The sequence below is a fragment of the Carassius gibelio genome, chromosome B17 (assembly GCF_023724105.1).
Source record: "Carassius gibelio isolate Cgi1373 ecotype wild population from Czech Republic chromosome B17, carGib1.2-hapl.c, whole genome shotgun sequence".
In the NCBI taxonomy this organism is placed as follows: domain Eukaryota; kingdom Metazoa; phylum Chordata; class Actinopteri; order Cypriniformes; family Cyprinidae; genus Carassius; species Carassius gibelio.
This window is the reverse complement of record NC_068412.1, coordinates 27,997,035-28,018,734: the sequence shown is the minus strand read 5'-3', so window position 1 is coordinate 28,018,734 and position 21,700 is coordinate 27,997,035. Positions and strand designations below refer to the sequence as shown.

The 21,700-nt window shown below is 34.8% G+C and overlaps 2 protein-coding genes across 9 annotated transcripts in view; one reads left to right on the top strand and one right to left on the bottom strand.

Annotated features, from left to right (window-relative positions):
• plcb2 (phospholipase C, beta 2) overlaps window positions 1-13,785 on the bottom strand; it is a 31,138-nt gene extending 17,353 nt beyond the window's left edge. For 7 of the 8 annotated variants that reach the window (XM_052579774.1, XM_052579771.1, XM_052579770.1 and 4 more), the window contains exons 1-16: window positions 13,531-13,784; window positions 13,190-13,267; window positions 10,947-11,015; window positions 10,177-10,314; window positions 9,327-9,406; window positions 9,170-9,223; window positions 8,818-8,893; window positions 6,456-6,556; window positions 6,205-6,368; window positions 5,268-5,414; window positions 3,861-4,018; window positions 2,628-2,710; window positions 2,457-2,541; window positions 885-1,110; window positions 683-747; window positions 3-99 (exon numbers count right to left, since the gene is read on the bottom strand). In XM_052579774.1, the coding sequence (XP_052435734.1) occupies window positions 3-99; window positions 683-747; window positions 885-1,110; window positions 2,457-2,541; window positions 2,628-2,710; window positions 3,861-4,018; window positions 5,268-5,414; window positions 6,205-6,368; window positions 6,456-6,556; window positions 8,818-8,893; window positions 9,170-9,223; window positions 9,327-9,406; window positions 10,177-10,314; window positions 10,947-11,015; window positions 13,190-13,267; window positions 13,531-13,614 (1,705 nt within the window). In that variant the 5' untranslated portion in view covers window positions 13,615-13,784. Of the gene's footprint in view, window positions 1-2; window positions 100-682; window positions 748-884; window positions 1,111-2,456; window positions 2,542-2,627; window positions 2,711-3,860; window positions 4,019-5,267; window positions 5,415-6,204; window positions 6,369-6,455; window positions 6,557-8,817; window positions 8,894-9,169; window positions 9,224-9,326; window positions 9,407-10,176; window positions 10,315-10,946; window positions 11,016-13,189; window positions 13,268-13,530 lie in introns of all 8 variants that reach the window. The other variant, XM_052579768.1, reaches the window with a different exon arrangement.
• A 3,275-nt stretch (window positions 13,786-17,060) lies between these two features.
• On the top strand, window positions 17,061-18,498 carry LOC127975953 (putative transmembrane protein INAFM2). Its single transcript, XM_052580017.1, has one exon. The coding sequence runs from the start codon at window positions 17,509-17,511 to the stop codon at window positions 17,986-17,988; it is 480 nt and encodes a 159-aa protein (XP_052435977.1). The 5' UTR covers window positions 17,061-17,508; the 3' UTR covers window positions 17,989-18,498.
• Window positions 18,499-21,700: the final 3,202 nt, after the last annotated feature.

The window sequence follows — 21,700 nt, the reverse complement described above, 5'->3', positions numbered from 1 at the left end:
ACTGGCTGCGTTCTCAAAAGAGATGAATTTGTTGGGCTGGACGTAGTTGACAATAGCTGACATCTCCTCGTATGCTGTCACTTCCTGTCCAGCGGTTCCCTGAGAGGAAGTGACAAATAGTGCACACTCAGTAAATGATGATTAAAGAAAGAAAGTCATTTTACATTTAGTAAACAATTACTTATAAAAAGATAATTGGAGTGTTGCACTACAATGCTACTTTTGTTTCATTCAGCAAGGATGCATTAAAATGATCAAAAAGTGCAAGTAAATATACAATCATTTGCATAATAAACAACATAATAATTACAGTTTTTTTTTCAAACTTTAAATTCATCAACAAATCTTAAAAAAATATGGTTTCACAAAAACATTAACTGTGTACAGAAATGTTTCATCATATTATTCATGATTTCTGAAGATCATGTGACACTGGAAATACAGCTGTGCATCTCAGAAATAAATTACACTTTAACACAGATTCACACAGAAAATGGTTATTTTAAATAGCAATAATATTTCACAATTTTTACTGTTTTTATTTTGGGCAAATAAATGCAGCCTGTGTGACTTCTTTAGGTTTTAAAATGTGCGTTTCTGATATTTGAATCTTCATTCTTACAATTATCAAAAGCTTCAAGAGTTACTCAAAAGTATTACAAGTATTCAGCATCTACTTCACCTCGTCAGAGTTCTTCATCTTCTCTTCGTCCTGTTCATCATGGTCATCATGCTCTTCACGGTCGTCTGGATCGGTGAGACACAAAATACTGTTAGTTTAGTTGGTGGTGGCAGTAAAAGCGGCCCGTCAGAGCATCCTCACAAACACATCAAGCACTGTAAGTATTTGGAGGTTCATGTCATTTCATTTCATTTAAACTGACCGGTTGCATGCGGCGGGTCGCTGTTCTCTGGGTTCGCTGGAGCGGGTTGGTTAGGATCGCTGGGTTGGTTGGACTCAGAGTCGTGCGCAGCTTCGTTTGCATGCTCTGGACCAGACGCTTTCTTGGCCTGTTCGGGTTTGCTGGCAGGTGCGTTGCTTTTCTTATTCTTGATCAGGATTTTACCCATCAGCTCGGACGGACTCGGCATCGGATAACCCGGCTTCAGCTGAAAAACACAACCACAGAAGATCAGATGAGATATTAAACAGAATTACTGCTAACAGCGTGCAACTTGAACAGGTTTACAGTGAATTTGTAACAGCTGAGGGACGATGTTAGCCACAATGACTAAAACTACTTTAGCTGTTATACATTCACTGTAAACTACGGCTTCACGGGGCTTACTGCTTTAATAAAACAGGTATTCCATACACATAGTAATGTTTCATGTAATAAAACAGAGCAAATAAAGTGTAATGATGTTAAAAAAAGCAGTATTCTTCCACCAAACAATGTAGCTCCTCAGAAACAGCTGTGGGTGTTACAAAGTGGTTGCCGAGCAACACAAAAGTAAACAAAGGTGAATGTTACTTTGTAGCATTATTTACATCATCTCTGAACACTGCTCAGCCAATCAGAATCAAGGAGCGGAACTCTCGGTTTTATAAAGGTTTACTGGTAAGAGCAAAGTTGAGTCCCGTTAGTTAATGTTCGCTAATGCACTAACATTAACTTACAGTATTTATTCATCTTTGTTAATGTTAAATAATAAAAGCACAACCATTCGTTGTTTGCTCAGGTCTGTTGAAAATGAACGAAGATTAATGAATGCTTTATAAGCATCATCCACTGAAAGCATCATGTTAACTGATATGGTTAACTAATGGTGACAAATATAACCACAAGTGTTACTGGTTTATTTTGCTTTATTCTACATTTTATTGTATATTTTTTATTTTATTTTATTATCTTATTTTATTCTTCTTGACATTTTATTCTCCACTGGTCCATTTAAAATGAGTTAAATATGTTTTTATTCTTAGTTCATATTAAAAATTAAATTAAATTAAATTTATGCATTTAGCAGACGCTTTTATCCAGAGCGACTTACAGTGCATTATAACTAATATCATTAACTAATGGATCTTTAAATGCATCTTTATTGTACATTGATCGTTTTAGTTAATGCAACTGATATCCAATTATTTTACTTCAGAAATATAGAAAAAAAAAACATTTTCTAATTTATTTATTTTTTTTTCAGTTAATGCTAATTATTATAGTGGTTTTGTAGCTGGTCACCATTTTTTTTTATTTTATTATTTATTATTTTAATCACACATTTATCTTCATGCGGTGTGACAAATTACACTTTTAATTATTCCGTTTTTTTTTTTCATTTCCTGTGTTGCCTCTGAATTAATTTAGGCTCATATAACAGAATTGGCATAATTTTTAAAACAGTATTACTGTATGTGGAGCTCTGTATATTTGCTGAATGGCGTTAAAATCATAACTGTGCCAGTGTGGATATACTGTATATCCATCACAAGTGTTTGAATCTGAACTCACGGGATATTTTTCCAGTACGTCGACGAGCAGAGCGTCTCCAAAGATGGTCCTGCAGTAGTGAGCCATCTTCTCCTGCTGCTTCACGCTGAAACACACACGTGATCTCATGAACATCACAGCAGAAATATCACCGCATCAAACCTGCAGCACCAGGAGCAAAGAGTGTCTTACGAATCCACGTGGTTCTCAAACGAGAGCACAACAGGATACTTGGACGTCTTGAAGGCACTCTCAGCGATCGCTTCAATCACGTCCTAAAGTCAGAATCACAAGGAATGAAAAAAAGAACCGTGCTTATTCATAATTAATGTGCATTTGGAGTGGACTTCAAATCTTAAAAGCACATTATTATTAATGAAATAAAAGGCCAGTTAAGTGACTAAAATAGAGACACTTTCATGATTGTTTTTTTTTTAAAACAAACTTAAGTATAATTAAAAAAAAACACACTTTGTAATATGTCAGATAATTTTTTATTTTATGTTAAATTACATTTTAGATCATTATGTTTTTTGTTGCTTTTGATTTCAATGTTAGCTAAGATAAATAAGTGCTTTAAAGTATTTTTCACTGTTAGTTAATTGATGTTAACTAACTAACGTTAACTTACTGTAAAGTGTTACTGGTTTATGTTCATTCATGTAACTGGTCACCAATTTATTTTATTTAATTTTAATTAAATTATATTTTTATTTAAAAGTTAAAAAAACTGTCATCCTGACTAACATGCTTGGTTATAATTTATTTGATAATTGCATTAATTTATATATATTTAAAGACATACAAGTTGCAAAATAGATTATATTAAAGTATAGTTACTTTAATATTATAAGACTTTAGCTAGTTTATTTATTGCATTTAATACAAATTTCAACTAACATTTAAATGAAACGCCTGAAAACACTGCACTCATTGTGCATAATAAATACAAAAAAAAAAAACATTTTATTTGTCAAAATTATAGATTTTGCTTTTATGACAAAAATCATTAGGATATTAAGTAAAGATCATGTTCCATGAAGATATTTAATAAATGTCCGACTGTAAATATATCAAAACTTATTTTTTTTTATTAGCAATTTGCATTTCTAAGAATTCATTTGAACAACTTTAAAGATGATTTTCTCAATATTTTGATTTTTTTGCATCCCTCAGATTCCAGATTTTCAAATAGTTGTATCTGGGCCAGATGATTTATAAATCTCACTTTATAAAAACTGCCACTTCAGACAGGTTTTGTGCTCCAGGGTGACGTGAAACAAAGCGATTGATAATCTTTGTTAATAATAAAGCAGAAGTTGACCTGTCTTGATTTCTGTAGCTTGCACTGATTATAAAGGGGCCTCCACGCATCCCATAATCACAGCGAGACTCAGCGAGAGATCTCTGATTGGAGGAACTGACCTTGAAGAGGATCTCGGTGGTCATGGTGAAGCCGTGGGTGATGATTGGCTCTTCATCCGGAGGTTTGCCCTTCCAGCAGTCGAGCTCCAGACAGCGGCACCCAGCGAGGAGACACTGGCGGTACATCTCCGGAGACGAGACGCCCGTCAGCTGCCCGGCTGCACACAACACACACCTCATTAACCCAAAACACTCAGATAACAGTGTGTGCTGGAGCTGCAGGTATTAGATCAATTTTTTTTCTTCTTCACATAACGGTTCTCTATTTTAATATACTTTAAAATATCATTTATTCATGTGAACCGAAGCTGAATTTTCAGCATCGTTCATTACTCCAGTGTTTCAGAAATCATCGATGCTGGAAAAAGCTGTGATCATTTTTATCAGGATTATTTGATCAATAATGTTTAAAAGAACAGTGTTTATTCACAATGCATTCAAAAAATTGTACAATATACACTAATACTAAGTTTTTGGGTCAGTTCATGTTTCTTTGTCTTCTTTTTTTTTTATTAAGAATTTAATATTTTTATTCAGCAAGAGATAGTAAAGATTTATATTGTATATTAAGATATTTCTATTTTTAATAAATGCTGTTCTTTTTAAGAAAAAAGTAGCACAGGCTCCAATAAATAAATAAATAAATAACAATATTAAGTGGCACAACTCTGATAATAAATCAGCATATTAGGATGACTTCTCGCTTTGATGATTCAGCTTTGCTCACAAATTACAATAATATTTAATAATTTTCCTTTTTTCTGTATTCTTGATCAAATAAGTACAGCCTTGTTGTGCCAGTGCTGCTTCATTATAAAAGTCGATCATTTTCAACTGTTTTATGCATGAATGCATTTTTAAATGCATTGAAATTTTGCGCTACTCCCTAAAGATTACGTTCTTTTTTATGGAAAGGAATACATTATGTCAATTTTGAGTTGCTTTTTAAATCTGGGTAGGGCTTGCTTGTATGTTTTTGATATAAAAAGTAGTAATTTTATAAAAGTAAAAGTCCTTTCACACTAAAAGTGAGATGAACACACCTCAGGCTGAAGGAGATGTAAAATCACTTCTGTACAGTAGAGGGCGCCACTCAAACAAATCGAGGAGAGAAAGATACAATAGGAATAATAAAATGAAACAAATGTTTCCTTTTGTGCTCATTAGTATGCTTGAATCGAATCATCGACGTTCAGTGGCTAATAAAATGTGTTTAAATACATAAATGATATTTGTCTTATCGCAGGTTTGTATAATATTGTTTGAACGTTATATTATTTAGGTATTAGTTATTGCTGTTATCGTTAAAGGAGTATCGAGCATGGTGAAGTTTCACATTTGAAGTTAAAAGCTATAAAAGCAATGGTGAATATCTGTGAGACCGTCAGTGTTTGGTTTGCTCCTCACCGGTGAGATAGGTGTTGTGGGAGGACTTGATGAAGTAATGTGGGATGGGTTGGGTCATATCGTGACTCTGGGCCAGTTTGTCCAGTTTCACCACCGATGTTTCAGACCCCATCAGATAAAACATCAAACCTTCTGGAGAAATCTGACCTGCAGCAGCACAACACTAAGAATGAATCTTCACAAATATACAGTCACACAGCCTCTTGGTCAACTAGGTTCACAAACACTGGCTTATTATATTATATTATATTATATTATATTATATTATATTATATTATATTATATTATATTATATTATATTATAATTTTAGGTAAGCTTTTTTGTGTCATTTTTACTGGTTATGTTCTTAAGACATATATATATATATATATATATATATATATATATATATATATATATATATATATATATATGTATATATATATATATATATATATATATATATATATATATATATATATATATATGTATATATATATATATATATATATATATATAATGTTTAGTTATTACATAATCAGTTGTTACAGTCTTTTTCGAATTTACATTTTTAATTTTGGAATTAAATTAAATTAAATTAAATTAAATTAAATTAATTTAAATATGAATAAAACTGTTTCCAGTGGATCATAAATCCATAAATGTAAGAATAATATTGATAATGAATGTATGTGAATGAAAATAAAAAAAAACATGTTTTACCTGAAAGTAAATACATTTATGAAGTTTTTTAAAATTTAAATTAATTTTAATAAATTTAAAATAAATTTAAATTAATGCTATAGAAAAAAAATAAAAAAGCACATACAGTTAAAATAACTGAATACATAAACAGCTCATTCAAATTGTTAATTAAATCAATAATCCTAAAATAACCCTGCATCTCAGGTAAACTGATCTTGCATGTTTGGATGTTTTATTGTAATCTGAACTCACCGCGGCTGGCGTTGGACGAGCTGGGCTCATACTTCTCGATCAGATTCTTCATCTGTTCCGGTCTGGCAGGTGGAAACAGCTCCTCGTTCAGACGGGAATCTCTCTGTTTCTCGTTCAGAAACTTGGCCAGCATCTCCTTCGTCATGAAGCCCTTTCCCTTGGTGCTGTAGAGGTCACAGTCAAACACTGATTCCTGATCGTTAATGAACTCATGTGTGTGTCAGAGGAACAGGTGGAGTGTGTTCACTCACAAAGACGTGAAGATTTCATTGATCTCGGGTCTGGGACACAGATTGAGAATGAAGGTCTTGAACGCTGCTTCAGTGAACACATCAGGCTTAATGGTGTCGAACTAACAACACAAGACCAGTGATGGTTAAATACTGCAGAACACACACACACGCAGAGAGAGACACACACAAACACAGACACACACACACACACACAAACAGAGAGTGACACACACACACAGACACACACACAGAGAGACACACAAACACACACACACACACACACACACACGCAGAGAGACACACACACACAGACACACACACACACACGCAGAGAGACACACACACACACAGAGATGTATAAAGTACTAGAGAACCATACTTGAGTAAAAGTACAAGTGCTCTATCAAAAAAGTGACTTGAGTAGAAGTAGAAGTGCTCTTTAAGCACCACACTTAAGTAAAAGTACTAAAGTATTCAACATTTTTTGTACTTAAGTATTGCAAGTAGTCTATTTTAAAATTTACTACTCAAGTACTGAAAGTAAAAGTAGAAGTATCGTGTTATGTAGCTATTAAAGAAAGTAGTCAAAAGTTTGAACATATTGTTTTTACTATTTCAAATGATTAACCTAAAGGACAATCACAATTCCTTTGACTGTAACTTCTTGTAAACAAAAAAAGGGTTACTAGGGTTAGTTAGCCCAATTTGCAAAATGATGTCATTAATAACTCACCCTCATTTCAAACCCGTAAGACATCAGAGGGTCATTTAGAATTTTTTGAAGCATGGAAAATACATTTTGGTCCAAAAATAGCAAAAACTACGACTTTATTCAGCATTGTCTTCTCTTCAGTGTCTGTTGTAAGACAGTTAAAAACAAAGCAGTTTGTGATATCTGGTTCGCGAACGAATCATTCGATTTAACCGGATCTTTTTGAAACAGTCCACCAAATCGAACTGAATCGTTTTAAACGGTTCGCGTCTCCAATACGCATTAATCCACAGATGAATTAAGCTGCAAACTTGTTTAAAATGTCTGACACTCCCTCTGAGTTAAAACAAACCAATACCCCGGAGTAATTCATTGACTCAAACAGTACACTGAACTGATGTGAAGAGAGAACTGAAGATGAACACCGAGCCGAGCCAGATAATGACTCGTTCACGAGTCAAGAACCGTTTCTGTCAGACGCGTCCGATTCGTGAACCGAGGAGCTGATGATACTGCGCATGTGTGATTTAGCGTGAAGCAAACCGACAAACAGAGCGTCTGGAACCGAACTGATTCTTTTGGTGATTGATTCTGAACTGATTCTAATGTTATGAGCCCATGTGCAGTCAACGCCAATGACGCCATTGCATCGAGCGCAAAAGAATCGGTGAACTGTTTTCTTCAACTGGTTTATTGAATCGAACTGTCAGAAAGAACTAACGTTACTGGTCATCCGAAAACCGATGCAACCGGTTCTTGACTCGTGAACGAGTCATTATCTGGCTCGGCTCGGTGTTCATTTCTCTCTTCACAGCAGTTCAGTCAGCACACGCAGTCTTCTTAATCGCTTGTTTCGCTCAATGATGTGCCAGCTTCATCAAACCTGCCATCTACAGTTCAGGCAGTGGTTTGTAATGGAATGATTCGTAACATTATTATAATTGTAACGAGTAACGATGCAGCACATAAAAAAAATATCGGAGTAAAAGTATTAAACTCAGCGAAAATATGTACCGAAGTAAAAGTGGAAGTAGGAGAAAAAAATAATACTCTAGTAAAGTACAGATACCGCCTTTTAGTACTTAAGTACAGTAGTGAAGTAGTTCTACTTCGTTACTATACATCTCTGCACACACACACACAGAGACACACACACACAGAAACACACACACACACACACACACACACAGAGACACACACAGACACACACACACACACACACACACATACACACACACACAGAGACACACACACACAGAAACACACACACACACACACACAGAGACACACACAGACACACACACACAGAGACACACACACACAGAAACACACACACACACACACACACACAGAGACACACACAGACACACACACACGCAGAGAGACACACACACACAGAAACACACACACACACAGACACACACACACACACACAGAGACACACACACACACACTCACACACAGACACACACACACAGACAGACACACACACACAGACACACACACACACACACACACTCACACACAGACACACACACACACTCACACACACACACACACACACTCACACACACACTCACACACACACACACACACACAGACACACACACACACAAACATACACACACACTCACACACAGACACACACACACACACACACACACACACCTTTCCCTTCGGGAGATTTGCTGCGGTCAGAGCTGCTTCCACTCGTTTCTTGTCTGCTGGAAACATCTTTAAGATGCTGAGGTGAAAGATTAAGATCATTATGAGAAGATGAATCTGATAAGAGAAGCATCACTTTAATGTGCAGCAGTAGTTTCATTAGCACATTTAGATCAGATAAACCTGCATCACAAATGCTCTACTGCTTTAAAAGTTTGAGGTCGATGTGATTCACACATATTTTCATATTTCCAGCATCATTCCTCCAGTCTTCAGTGTCACATGATCTTCAGAAATCAGAATAATATGATGATTCACTGCTCAAGAAACATTTCTGATTATTAGCTTTTCTTACTTTTTAACAGGAATTTTTCCATCTTTGTTGGTCTGCAATGAGAGGCGGACGTACCTATAGAGAAGACAGAAAACATCAATGTGATAATTATCAGAAGTCTGTCGTTATTATAAATCAATATTTGTCATGTGATGATTGAAAGATGACAAATCCTCACACTTTCTCCAGGAAGACCTGTCTGCAGGCGTTTGCTCGCAGTGTGTTATAAGCTATAGCCAGGATGTCGTCTGCCCACGTCTGAGCCAGAAAGAAACTTAGATCAGAAAAAACACGATGATGCTCTGCAGTGAATGGGTGCCGTCAGAATGAGAGTCAGATAAAAACATCACAATAATCCACAGCACTCCAGTAAGAAACACATCCATCGAGATTTTTTAACTTTAAACCATCTAAAGTACGAGTTTGATGCAAAAGTAACATATTTGTTTAAACGCTGCTTGATCTGTGCAGATTTCTCTCCTGATTCAGACCAGAACGCCTTTTCACTGGAGGAAGTGTTATTATGGATTATTGACTCATAAAATCATCTTAATTCTGGATGTGTTTCATCTTTTGTTGTTCACTGATGGACTGGAGTGCTGTGGATTATTGTGATGTTTTTATCAGACTCTCATTCTGACGGCACCCATTCACTGCAGAGCATCCACTGATGAGACACTGATGCAGTGCTACATTTCTACAAACCTGATGAAGAAACAAACACTTGGATGGTCCTAGAGTGAGTATTTTTTATTTTATTTTGGAGTGCACAATACCTTTAATACTTTGTTCAAATCAATATCTAGTTCAGTCAGATGTGTTTATAACGCATTCCCCCACCAGAGGGCGCATGATAAACCTCAGGGCTTCGAGGCACACAGAAATAACACAATTGATCTGCACTGCAGCTTATTAGTGGCCGGATATGAAAATCATAAACTCATAAAACCCATTTCCAAACCACAGAGACCAGCAGCTGCTTTGAACAGAACTAAATATCTATTAAACTCCTGTGTGCAGTGTGATACCTGAGCCACTTCTTTAGCAGCGAAGAAGTTGTGATAAGTGAGGTTGACGGTGTCTGGTCCGGTCACGATGGTCAGCGCTTTGGCCAGATGATGGCTGTCAGGGAAATCCATGTTGAAGACGTTACGGACCTTCGGATGCTGACAGAGGAAGAACATCATCACATCACAAGACTTGTTTGCTTGAGAATATGAAACAAGAGTTCCTGAACACTCAACAGTTCAGGTTTCTTATCAAACTTCATGATATTAAAGCAAGTGACGTTTAGGAGGGAAAGCTCTAGAAAGGCCTCTGCTTTCCATACATGAGCCATCAACAAGATCAACCCAAACCGGCAAACAAATCCAGCTTCATGCAAATGTGTGGAGGGAGGAACACAAGGTCAGCAGGAGACGAAGAACACCACAAAAACATCATGACATGCATCAATAAAATCCTGTCTAGATTTTAATAACATCATATCTAATAGCATTTTCAAATGCACATGTCAAAAATGCTTTGGATGATGCATCTGCTCAATGCATGACTCTGAATGTAGAAACCAGCAGATTTGTGATTGGGAGATGTATCGTATGTTCATGCAGATGTCAGTGGTTGCTGTGGTGGATGTGATTGCTGTGTAAGAGGATGCTTGTGCTGAACGCTGCTGTTTGCAAGGCAAATTCACACGAATGCTCAAATACAACAGTGAACGCAAACTCTATCACTCCGACTGTTTAGTCATGAAGAAAACCCACTTATGCAACACAAAACAAATGAAAAGGGCACATACTTTAGGGAGTTTGGCATATTTTCCCGCTCTTGTGTCCCTGATGGTGGCGACATCCAAAAACTCAGTTTCCTGCGGGACGGAGAGACACAGGATGTGACATCACAGATAATGCACAGAATGAAATGAAATTCTTGTTTTAAGACAACATTCGCTTAAAGCATACATTTAATGGATGAGGAGATAGAAAATGAATCACACACACACACACACACACACACACACACACACAAAAATCTAACCTTATTTCAGTAGTTTGCAAACAAGACCTTGCAAATCACATTCTGTTGTGTAACATTTTCTTATTGTTGACAAAAACTCTAAATGTAAAACTAAAACTATCACTAATTGTTTTTGTTAATTGAAATGAAGCTAAAATATTACATTAAAAATATTAATAAATACACCTTAAAAAGTAAAAAAAATAACTTTAAAATGTTGCCTTGATTTGGTTGAAGTATTCAAATTACTAAAACTACAACCAAAAATAAAAAATAAACTAATTAATAATATATTATTAGTAATTAGTAATTAGTAATATTTAATAAATTAATAAATAAATAAATAAATATCAAAAGCACAAAACACAAATTACAAATAATATATACAATTAAAACATAAATATAATGTATATGAAATATAAACATAAATAAATACAAAAATATATATATAAATTAATAATTTTGTTGCATATTTTTTTATATTTATTTAGCTTTATTTTTATTTCAGTTTCATTTAATTTTAGTACTCTAGTAATATTTTAGTAACACATACAATACAATTTGATTTTGGGGCTGCATGGACCCCCAAATATATTTTGGTTTAAGGTAAAGAAGCAAGCCCAAGTGAACTGGATCTTTATATCCAGATGTAAAAACAAAGTTGATGATTATGAGCTCTGTGTGTTTGAGCGTATATGTTTTTATATCCAGCAGCCCAGAACGTTCCTCTGCCCACAGAAGAAGCTGAAAGAGATCTGACACACTGCAAACCTTCATCAGCACAAATCAATATTCACACACACATACACACACACACACACACACACACACACACACACACACACACACACACACACACACACACGCACACACACACACACTCAAACGCTGGAGGCCTGCAGCTCTTATGAATATTATGTCTGGATGATACTTTCATAACAGGCAGGGCATTGTCAAATGAATCTACTATATTTCAAATGTAAAATATTTACATAATCACTGCATTATCAACTTATATTTTCAGCAAATCACTTCCCGCTAGAATAGGTATATACACAACCTATATAAAATATAAGTTGTGATTTTGTGATTGTAAATGCCAGTGACAAATAAGACTAAAACTAAAACCATAAAACATAAAATACTTGATGTAAAATAAAGGTAAACAGGAATAAAATAAAATATAACAAAACATAACCTTATTGTATTTCAGCTAGTTGACAAGATGACATTTCAATTTTTTGTTTAGTTCAACTTAAAGTACAACAGTAACAAACTAAAACTTAATAATAAAATAATAATAATAATAATAATAAAAAACATTAAAAACATTCAAAAATAAATTAAATAAAACTGAAATAAAAAGCGAATGAAAACTATAGCCATGTTTTAAACAAATCACAAAAAATATATTAAATATAAATTATATTTAAAAAATAAAATACAAATAATCAAAATATTATTTTAAAGTAAAAATGTCATATTAAATACATCTATTTCATTTTATTTAAAGGGCAAAAATAAATACAAATATAAATTATGTTAAACAATAAAATACAAATAAACAAAATATTATTTTTAAGTAAAAATGTCAAATTAAACAAATGTATCCTCATTTATTTAAAGGACAAAACATCAGATGTTGGACACTTTATGTGATCATACAGTGGTTTCTGGACATGTACCGTGGTAGTATTATGGTGCTCTTTAAAGTGCCATGTAAATACTGTGGTGCATGAACATGGCATCATAGTAAATCACTGTACCATGTGTTAGTGATATTTCAGGTTATTAATTTAGTATATTCTGGTTCAGCTGATCAACAGGTTTACAAAGGATATAGAATACATTAACTGATAAATGTAAAACAAAAATGCATAAATGTAAGAAGTGAATAGATGGATAGTTTTATATATATATATATATATATATATATATATATATATATATATATATAGTTCAGGTGAAACGTAAAGATCTTACAAAATAGATTTAATATAAATTATTATTCATGTTTTTTCTTACCTTGCTCTGATTGATCCAATAGAGGTAAAATCCTTTTGGATCCATCTTCATGGTGACCGGTGTGGTTTTCTTGGAGTCCTATCAAGAGATTTTATCATAAAACCATTAAATATCTCTCAACATGATACAAATAAGGAATAAAAACATCAGAAACATACATCGAAATGGTCAAAGAGGCCTGTTTTCATTGAACACTGATAGTAATGAGCTAATCATGTCTGTTTAACCCTTTGTAATAATGATCAGCATCAGGACCAGAGGCACCTGTCGTACAGTCAAACATGAATCCATTAACCAATAGTGTGTTTCAACGAGTCCTAATTCTGATCCTGCACACTTACTTCTTTCCATTTTGTGAACCTGTCTCCCTTCACCAGATACTCTTTGACATCAGGCTCCTGAAGCGAGAAGCGGTTTCGGTTCATTTTGGACGGATCACCACAGTAAAGTGGTCTAAAGCTTCAGTGCTGAACTCATCGTGCCCGGAGAGAATGAAGGACTTCGGGGAAAGGACGTCCAGGACGTCCAGCCTTCAATATGCATTGCAAATGAACAGACCCACCCAGCTCAGGTTTACACCATCCACCTGAGCTAGAAACCATGCCACGATCAAGCTGTAGAGCAGCATGGGACACAGGAATCCAGACAAGGAATCTATACATTTTAAAATGCATGTCAGTTCATTTCATTTAAATTCCCATGCATTTGGATTACGCACTTTTAACATAACAAATAAACTAATACATTTCATTTCTGATGCATATTTGTCAGTCACACATAAACCAGACGGGTCAGATTTCACGTTATGATTTTCTTATTAACGATTTACATCTATTTGATTTTATTTAAATAATCAGCATGAATGAAATTATATTAAAATAACGTGTTCAGTTAAAAAGCACAAGCTTAATTAAAACATGGATTAGCTAGGTTGAAACAAATATGATCTATTGATGATAAACTGTTGTGTGTTTAAAACACATTCAGTTTATTAGCACTATTACAGAAATCTTATGAATGATAAATATGTATCATATTTATATGTCATTCAAATACATGAATATTACTGTAAACGAAGGTGTAAATATTAAGTGAGCTTAATATTGTTTTAACAATGTTTTGGTAATGTTACAATCAGATAATTAATTTAAATATTAAAGGAACATTCCATTTTTTTTTTTGGAATGCTACTTTGTAACGTTCTCTGACGTGAAGGAGTTACATTTAAAGAATGTGTCAATAATGTTGCTATGGTAACTGAATAGTAGTCTGAGCGAACATTTACCGGAATGTATAGGATTGATTATGAATTGACGATTATAATGAGAAGGAGTACACTGAACAAGGTTTGAGATTATTAATGATGTCAGATTAGAATATGTAAATATCAGCACGGCTCTCGCTGACGGCTTCACACACAGATTCATCACTATCATAGAGTTGATAGAGTTGATCAGATCTGAATCTGTTCTAGAATGAGCTGGACTGTGGTTCAGAGCGATGTTCTTGTGGTTTGGCTAATAGTCAAATATGAGCTGACACATGGAAATCATCACGGAGCACATTAACATGAGGCTGTTCCCTAAACGACACATTCACAATAATAATCAGAAGAATCAAGTACACATGATGTGTGATCATTAATATTAGACTTTTATAGGGATAATGGGAGAGACCTGATAGAACACATTTATCTAGTCAGATATACATGTGACAGAGATGAATTGTTACAAAAAAATATATATTTTTGTAATAAAAATGGTTACCTTTTTTTATTGTGTATAATTATATGTGTGTGTGTGTGTGTGTGTGTGTGTATCCAACCCAATCATAATACTAAAACACAAAAATTAATAAAAATACAATATACTAGTTTACTTAAGTTCATACCCCTATAAGAAACATTTAAATATATATAGTTATTTACATGTTTTAGTATTTATTTATGCCATATATATATATATATATATATATATATATATATATATATATATATATACTCAACAACAACATAAAAGTTTAATAAAATAACATAAAATAATAATAAATAACAATAAAATAATAATTTCTATTTTGTGGCTTTAGCAGTTAGCTTTGTAGAAGCTACATAAATACAAATACAGATACAGATTTATGAAATAAAGCACACTGGCAGAATATTCCCTAATTACTGCTAATCATAAATGCTGTAATGTTTTGCTGTGAGAGTACTCCAGTCTGACCTCCGTCTCACAGCGCCTCGGTGAGGTGAACAGACCGTCAGAGCTGGACAGCAGTGATTGGCTCTTACCGGCCAGCCAATCAGAGCAGGACATCATGGTGCAGGATTCCAAACTCTACATCTGATTGGCTCCTGCAGCAGCACTTCCAGGTGATGTGGTGTCAATCAGGTCCTGTGGCATCAGAGGACGGTCAGTAGGAGAATCATCTGTTTAAATGTCACAATTAACCATTTCATTACTGATGGGACGGGTCACAGACTCAATACGGCCGACTTTTATCTGATTCTGCATGTTTAGTGCACATCAGTGAAGATGCTTCAGGGAAATGCATCTTTATGTAACTTCATGTTCAATTAAACAAACATCTGCAAATGTTAAATCAGTTTGCTTTTATCCAATAATTTATCATAGAACAAAACATACAGTCAGAATGCATAATGTAGGAGATCATTCATTTTAATGGATCTATAAAAGATGCAAATAAAATTGCATCAGAAGCCTTCCTCATTTCATATCAAATATTCATTGCACATTTAGAAAGGATTAATTATTTATCAAAAGTGCTAGTGGAGACATTAATGATGTGGAAATTATAAATGTAATATAAATACAGTGCTTTTTTATTTGAATTATATATATATATATATATATATATATATATATATATATATATATATATATATATATGACTATATTCTCGACTGTTATTAAAATGATTGAATCCAAGCTGATATGATTTTTTATGAGATACCATAAATATAGATTGTATTAATATTTTGAATCAGTTTCATTTTTTTCTGTATTAATTTTAATTTTAGTAAAAAAAAAAAAAATTCTGTCGTGTGATTTTGTCATTTGCTTTTTAAATATAGTATTTACTATTTTTGATTTCAGTTGTATTTATTTTAGTTCAACAATTTAAAATGGGAAATGTTTTTCTTACATGTTAATTTTAGTGAATTAACGAAAATTGGTTTAAAGGTGCTGTAGGGAACTTTTGTAAAAAAATTTTTTTTTTACATATTTATTAAACCTGTCATTATGTCCTGACAGTAGAATATGAGACAGATAATCTGTGAATAAATCAAGCTCCTCTGGCTCCTCCCAGTGTCCTATTGCCATTTGCAGAAACTCCATCGCTCCCGGTAAGAAACAACCAATCAGAGCTGCGCTCCGTAACTTTGTTTGTGTTCAAAATGTAGAAAAATGTATATAATAAGCGAGTACACCATGAATCCATTTTCCAAACCGTGTTTTTAGCTTGTCCTGAATCACTAGGGTGCACCTATAATAAGTGTTTATATTCGGACTATTTTAGATTGCTTCGGGGGTACCGCGGCGGAGTAACCCAGTACCTTTGTGATTCTTCATTGACATAAACAGAGAGAAGTAGTTCCGGCTACAATGTTCTTCCGCAAGACGCAAGCAGTTCTGTTTATTAACCGCTAGAGCTTCACAAGTTACCGACTGCAGCTTTAAATTTTGTTTCAGTTTTATATTTTAATTAATTTTATATATTCGATTCATAAAATACGCATTATATATATATATATATATATATATATATATATATATATATATTTTTTTTTTTTTTTTTTTTTTTTTTTCAGATGCATTTTGCTGAAAGTCATCAGAAAGTGTCGCCAGACCTCGAGTGAACTGATAAGCGTCATGATGTTGCTGTGTCGCTGGTCCTTTAACAGCCTCCTCCTCCTCCTCTCCTTATTTTGAGCTGATGTAGCCTCTTCTTCAGTTGAATAACACACACACACACTCGCACGCGCAGATGTGTGTACAGCATGATCATCCCTCTCATCCCTCTCAAGCCTCACTAATCCATCCCGTGACATCTGGATCAGAAACACCTCAGCCCTCGGGGGGAAACAGCTGCACTGGATGCTGGAAAACACCAGAAGCATCATCATCATCAGCATCAGCATCATCAGCGAGCCGCAGACGCATCTCTGAGACCGCGCGAGCGCTATGGACGAACGCGACTCGATTTAACCCGCGCGTTAAAGAGCCTCAACATCCTTCAAAACGGACGGAGTCGTGGAGCATCGAGGGAAAACCCGGACCAATCGGGACCAAGGGTTCATGCCCAACATGGAAAGGGGCAAACCAGCCACTTACACCGGCGACAAGAAGGCAAAGATGGCTGCAAAGACCAATAAGAAGTGGGTAAGACTGGCCACGGTGTTCGCCTATGTTCTATCCGTGTCTCTAGCCGCGATCATCCTGGCCATCTACTACAGCCTCATATGGTCTCCAAAGCCCTCCTCCACCTCCACCCCCACCCCCCCGACCCCCGCGAGCATCAACGGGACGCACAGCATCAGCACGCGAACGCCACCGGCACCAACCATCAACGCCACCGGCACCAACGCGTCTCTAGAGCAGACGCACGCGTCCCTCTCCAGAGGCGCGCGCTCCCAACACGCGGATCTCTACACACACATGCCCAGAGACATCTCGGACACTCAGACTGCAGAGAAAGCACGGAGAGAGCAGAGCGGGCGCGCGCAAGCGGAGACGCGCGCGGAGGACGACTCTAGACAAACGCACACAAAGACCTAAGACTTGAGTTTGAGACTCTTGGAAACATTGCAGCTCGTTGGAAACGTTCACAGGCCGAGGCACACGCATAGCCTATATAGCAACGGCTCTGATAGTGTTTAACCCTTCATATACTGTAGGCCTATAACCTGTTTAACACTCGACATCTCCATGCAGTTGATTTTTTGGGGGGAGCATGTCATCCGAAACGACTGTACATTGCACTCAATGCCTTGATTCGAACAGCCATTCATTTTTCTTTTTTGGGTGGGAGGGGCACAAGCTTTTACAAAACAGCTATTCTAAAAGCTTGCATGAATTCCAACTAATTCTGTTAACCGATTTAATCAGGATTCTTGTGTTAGAGGAACCTGTGTCGATGCTCAGGTATGTGCAGATATCCATGTAAATGTGTTGTTTGGTACATGCTCTGGAGACTTTTAGCAGCACTAGATCATTTTTTATAACAAGTGATGTACCATAAGTGTAGAATACATCAGCGTAATGGTAAATAAACTACCTGTAACTATACACTCATTTCCTTTCATTGCACAAGGGGTTAAAGAGAAAGATGCTCTTGTGTTATATAAACCAGTCTGGGCACATCAATCACTTTGAGTAGATTAAAAACAAGCTGGCGAGGGAACGAAATTAGAGTTTAGTTAAGGTGAGCGCACGGTTTAATCCTGCATTGACCCATTATCAGATATTAGGATCAACATTGGGTTAATTCTGGGTTTAATTGATCAGAAGAGGGTTGTTTTTCAGGCACTGATGGCCTCATAGTGACTCTCATCGCTCTGTAACTGTTTGCATCCATGCATGTTTAGCAGTGCTTCTTTCTCTCTCCGTACACTACGTGATGAAGGTTTATTGTCTGTCTTCTGAAGTCAAATGCAGGAATTACACAATCCTGCTCTATTTTCAGCTGAGGCTCTTTGACCTGTTACATCACAGGCCAGAAAATATCTGGGAGAAACACTGAGATTGCATTCGTACGGCCTTTTAATTTGAACATGCAATGCACAATTTTTTTTTGTGAGTTGATATGCAATTGCATATTCACCCAAATGTCAAAAATCCCCTTTCAACTCTAAGATAAAAGAGTTAAACGCTTCAAATCACCCACCACTGAATCTGTTGATGCAACTTCGAATGCACTTGTACTATTAAGTAGCCTCTTCCTGTAAACAGGATGTTTTGGACATGTTTTCATTCGTCCTGTGATTGAAGACGATTGATTCAGCAGCTGCGGGTACAAATCAATAATTAATGGTCAGTCTGCGCACTACAAGCACTAACATTCGTAATCAATAACACTTTTCATAAGGATTTGTTCTTATTCATGGTGATCAGAAGCATGGATCGCACATTTATTTACGTGATATATATATAGTGCATTTCTATATTGTGAATATAGTCAAAGATAAATGGTATGACTTTATAGAAAGGACAATTTAAAAGAGAAAAAGGAAGAATTAGGGTGAAATGATTAATTATGAATAATTCAATGCCATTGTGGGAATAATATGTAATCAAGCAATCCATAAAAATAAGTGAAATCTGATTATGATCAATTTAGGATGTAATATAATCTAATTACAAGTACTTAGATTCTGGAATCTGGGTAATAATTGATTACATGTAATCTGGATCATGTAATCAGATACCAAAAACTAAGTACTTGTAATTAGATTACATTTTAAAATGCTTTAATCAGATTAGTTACTTTTTCTATGGATTGCATGTTATTTGACCTGAAATGCTTACATAAAGTCCCCTTGAGATTAAGTTAAATTAATAATATAACAAATTCACATTATAGTTTTGAAGAATCATTTTTTAATTCCTGATTTAATCTGCTTTTCATCAACTTGTGTACATACAGTACGAGTGAATCATATACGAGTGAATCATTTATGAGTGAATCATTTACGAGTGAATCACATACATGTGAATCATGTACATGTGAATCATATGCTAGTGAATCATAGTGAATCATATACTAGTGAATCATATACATGTGAATCATATACTAGTGAATCATTTACTAGTGAATCATATACATGTGAATCATATGCTAGTGAATCATTTACATGTGAATCATATACTAGTGAATCATTTACATGTGAATCATATACTAGTGAATCATTTACATGTGAATCATATACTAGTGAAACATCTACATGTGAATCATATACGAGTAAATCATATACATGTGAATCATATACGAGTGAATCATATATGAGTGAATCATATACTAGTGAATCATATGAATCATACACAAACCCAGCAAGTTCTTCAGTTGCTCTTAATTGGTGGGTTGAAGGTTCGATCCGATTAGTGTTAAATGGAATTAATAAAGCACAATTAATTTCAAAGTTGTTGTAGCTGAATAGCCGATATTTGCAGATTTGGCTCAAGCAGTTCATATGAATAAACCTCATGTCTGGTATTTCTGTTTGATAAACGATGTGTTGAGTCGCTAAAACCTGCATCCTGAAGCAAAACCATTTGAGAACCAGTGATCACAACCAATGCTGTTGTTGGATAGAAAGTGCAGGATTATGTTGCAGGCCCATAATGGGCTTTTCAATGATCATGGGTCAGAGCAGACGCAAATGCATTATTAATCAAGCTGAGAGTGCTGTAACCCATCAGTGCAGGTGCTCCTGATATAATGGAGTGTGTGTCGAGAGACCACCGCACTGCAGCAGGAGACCAGGACAGGGCCAAAGCTGCACTCATCTGGATTTCACCAGGCTTTTTGTCCCATTTCTGGAATAACCGGTGGTTAGGAGCACTACAGGCTTTTTATAGGGCTGATGTTCCCTTCAGGTCTCGAATCGACTATAAAAAGACAGTAACAAACTGTGCACATGCCCATAATGTCAAAGAGCTTCAAATGTGTCAGTTCTGAAACACTCTGCATCAACAATATATGAAGTGCTGTCAAACTGATGAATCACTTCAAAATAAAAGCTTGAGTACACATATTTAAGAACTTATATTTACATTATATTCATGCATTTGGAAGATGCTTTTATACAAAACCTCTTACAATGCATAAATGTAAATATACAGAGTACACACACACACACACACACACACATATATATATATAAAATGTAAATGCAAACATTTATTTTGGATGTGATTCTTTGCAATTAATCGATTTGACAGGCCTAAATTAATTGGAATATTTTAATGTTCTAAAAAGAATACATTTTATAAATAGCAATATTTAAAAATGAAAATAATAGATATAAAATAAAAAAACAATACAAAACTATAAAAACATTTGTTGCTAAATTCAAACATAATTTCAATATTAATATAATATATAGAATTTAAAAAAAATCTTAAGAGACCTTAATGGTTCTAAAAAGGCTCCATTTATTTATTAAAATATTGTAGAATCAGTTATAAAAACTAAGAAACAAAACAAAAAAAACAAATCTCAAAACATATTAAAGTATATATTATACACTATTATATATAATGATTACTATACCACTCTCTTTCTCCATAAATATACATAAAAAGGTTAATGGTTGTTAAAACGCTACATTTAAATGCATTAAAAACTTAAAAATATATGCAAAATGACATTTAGACATTATACATGTTGTTGTATTTAAATTTTTAGGATACTAACACTTAAACCTCAACTATAAACAACAAACTTAATCAAATGATTAAAAAGAATCCCTTTCAGTGTGATTTAACTTCA

Coding starts and splice junctions, on each gene's coding strand:
- LOC127975953 (XM_052580017.1), top strand. CDS start 17,509: ATGCCCAACATGGAAAGGGGCAAACCAGCCACTTACACCGGCGACAAG.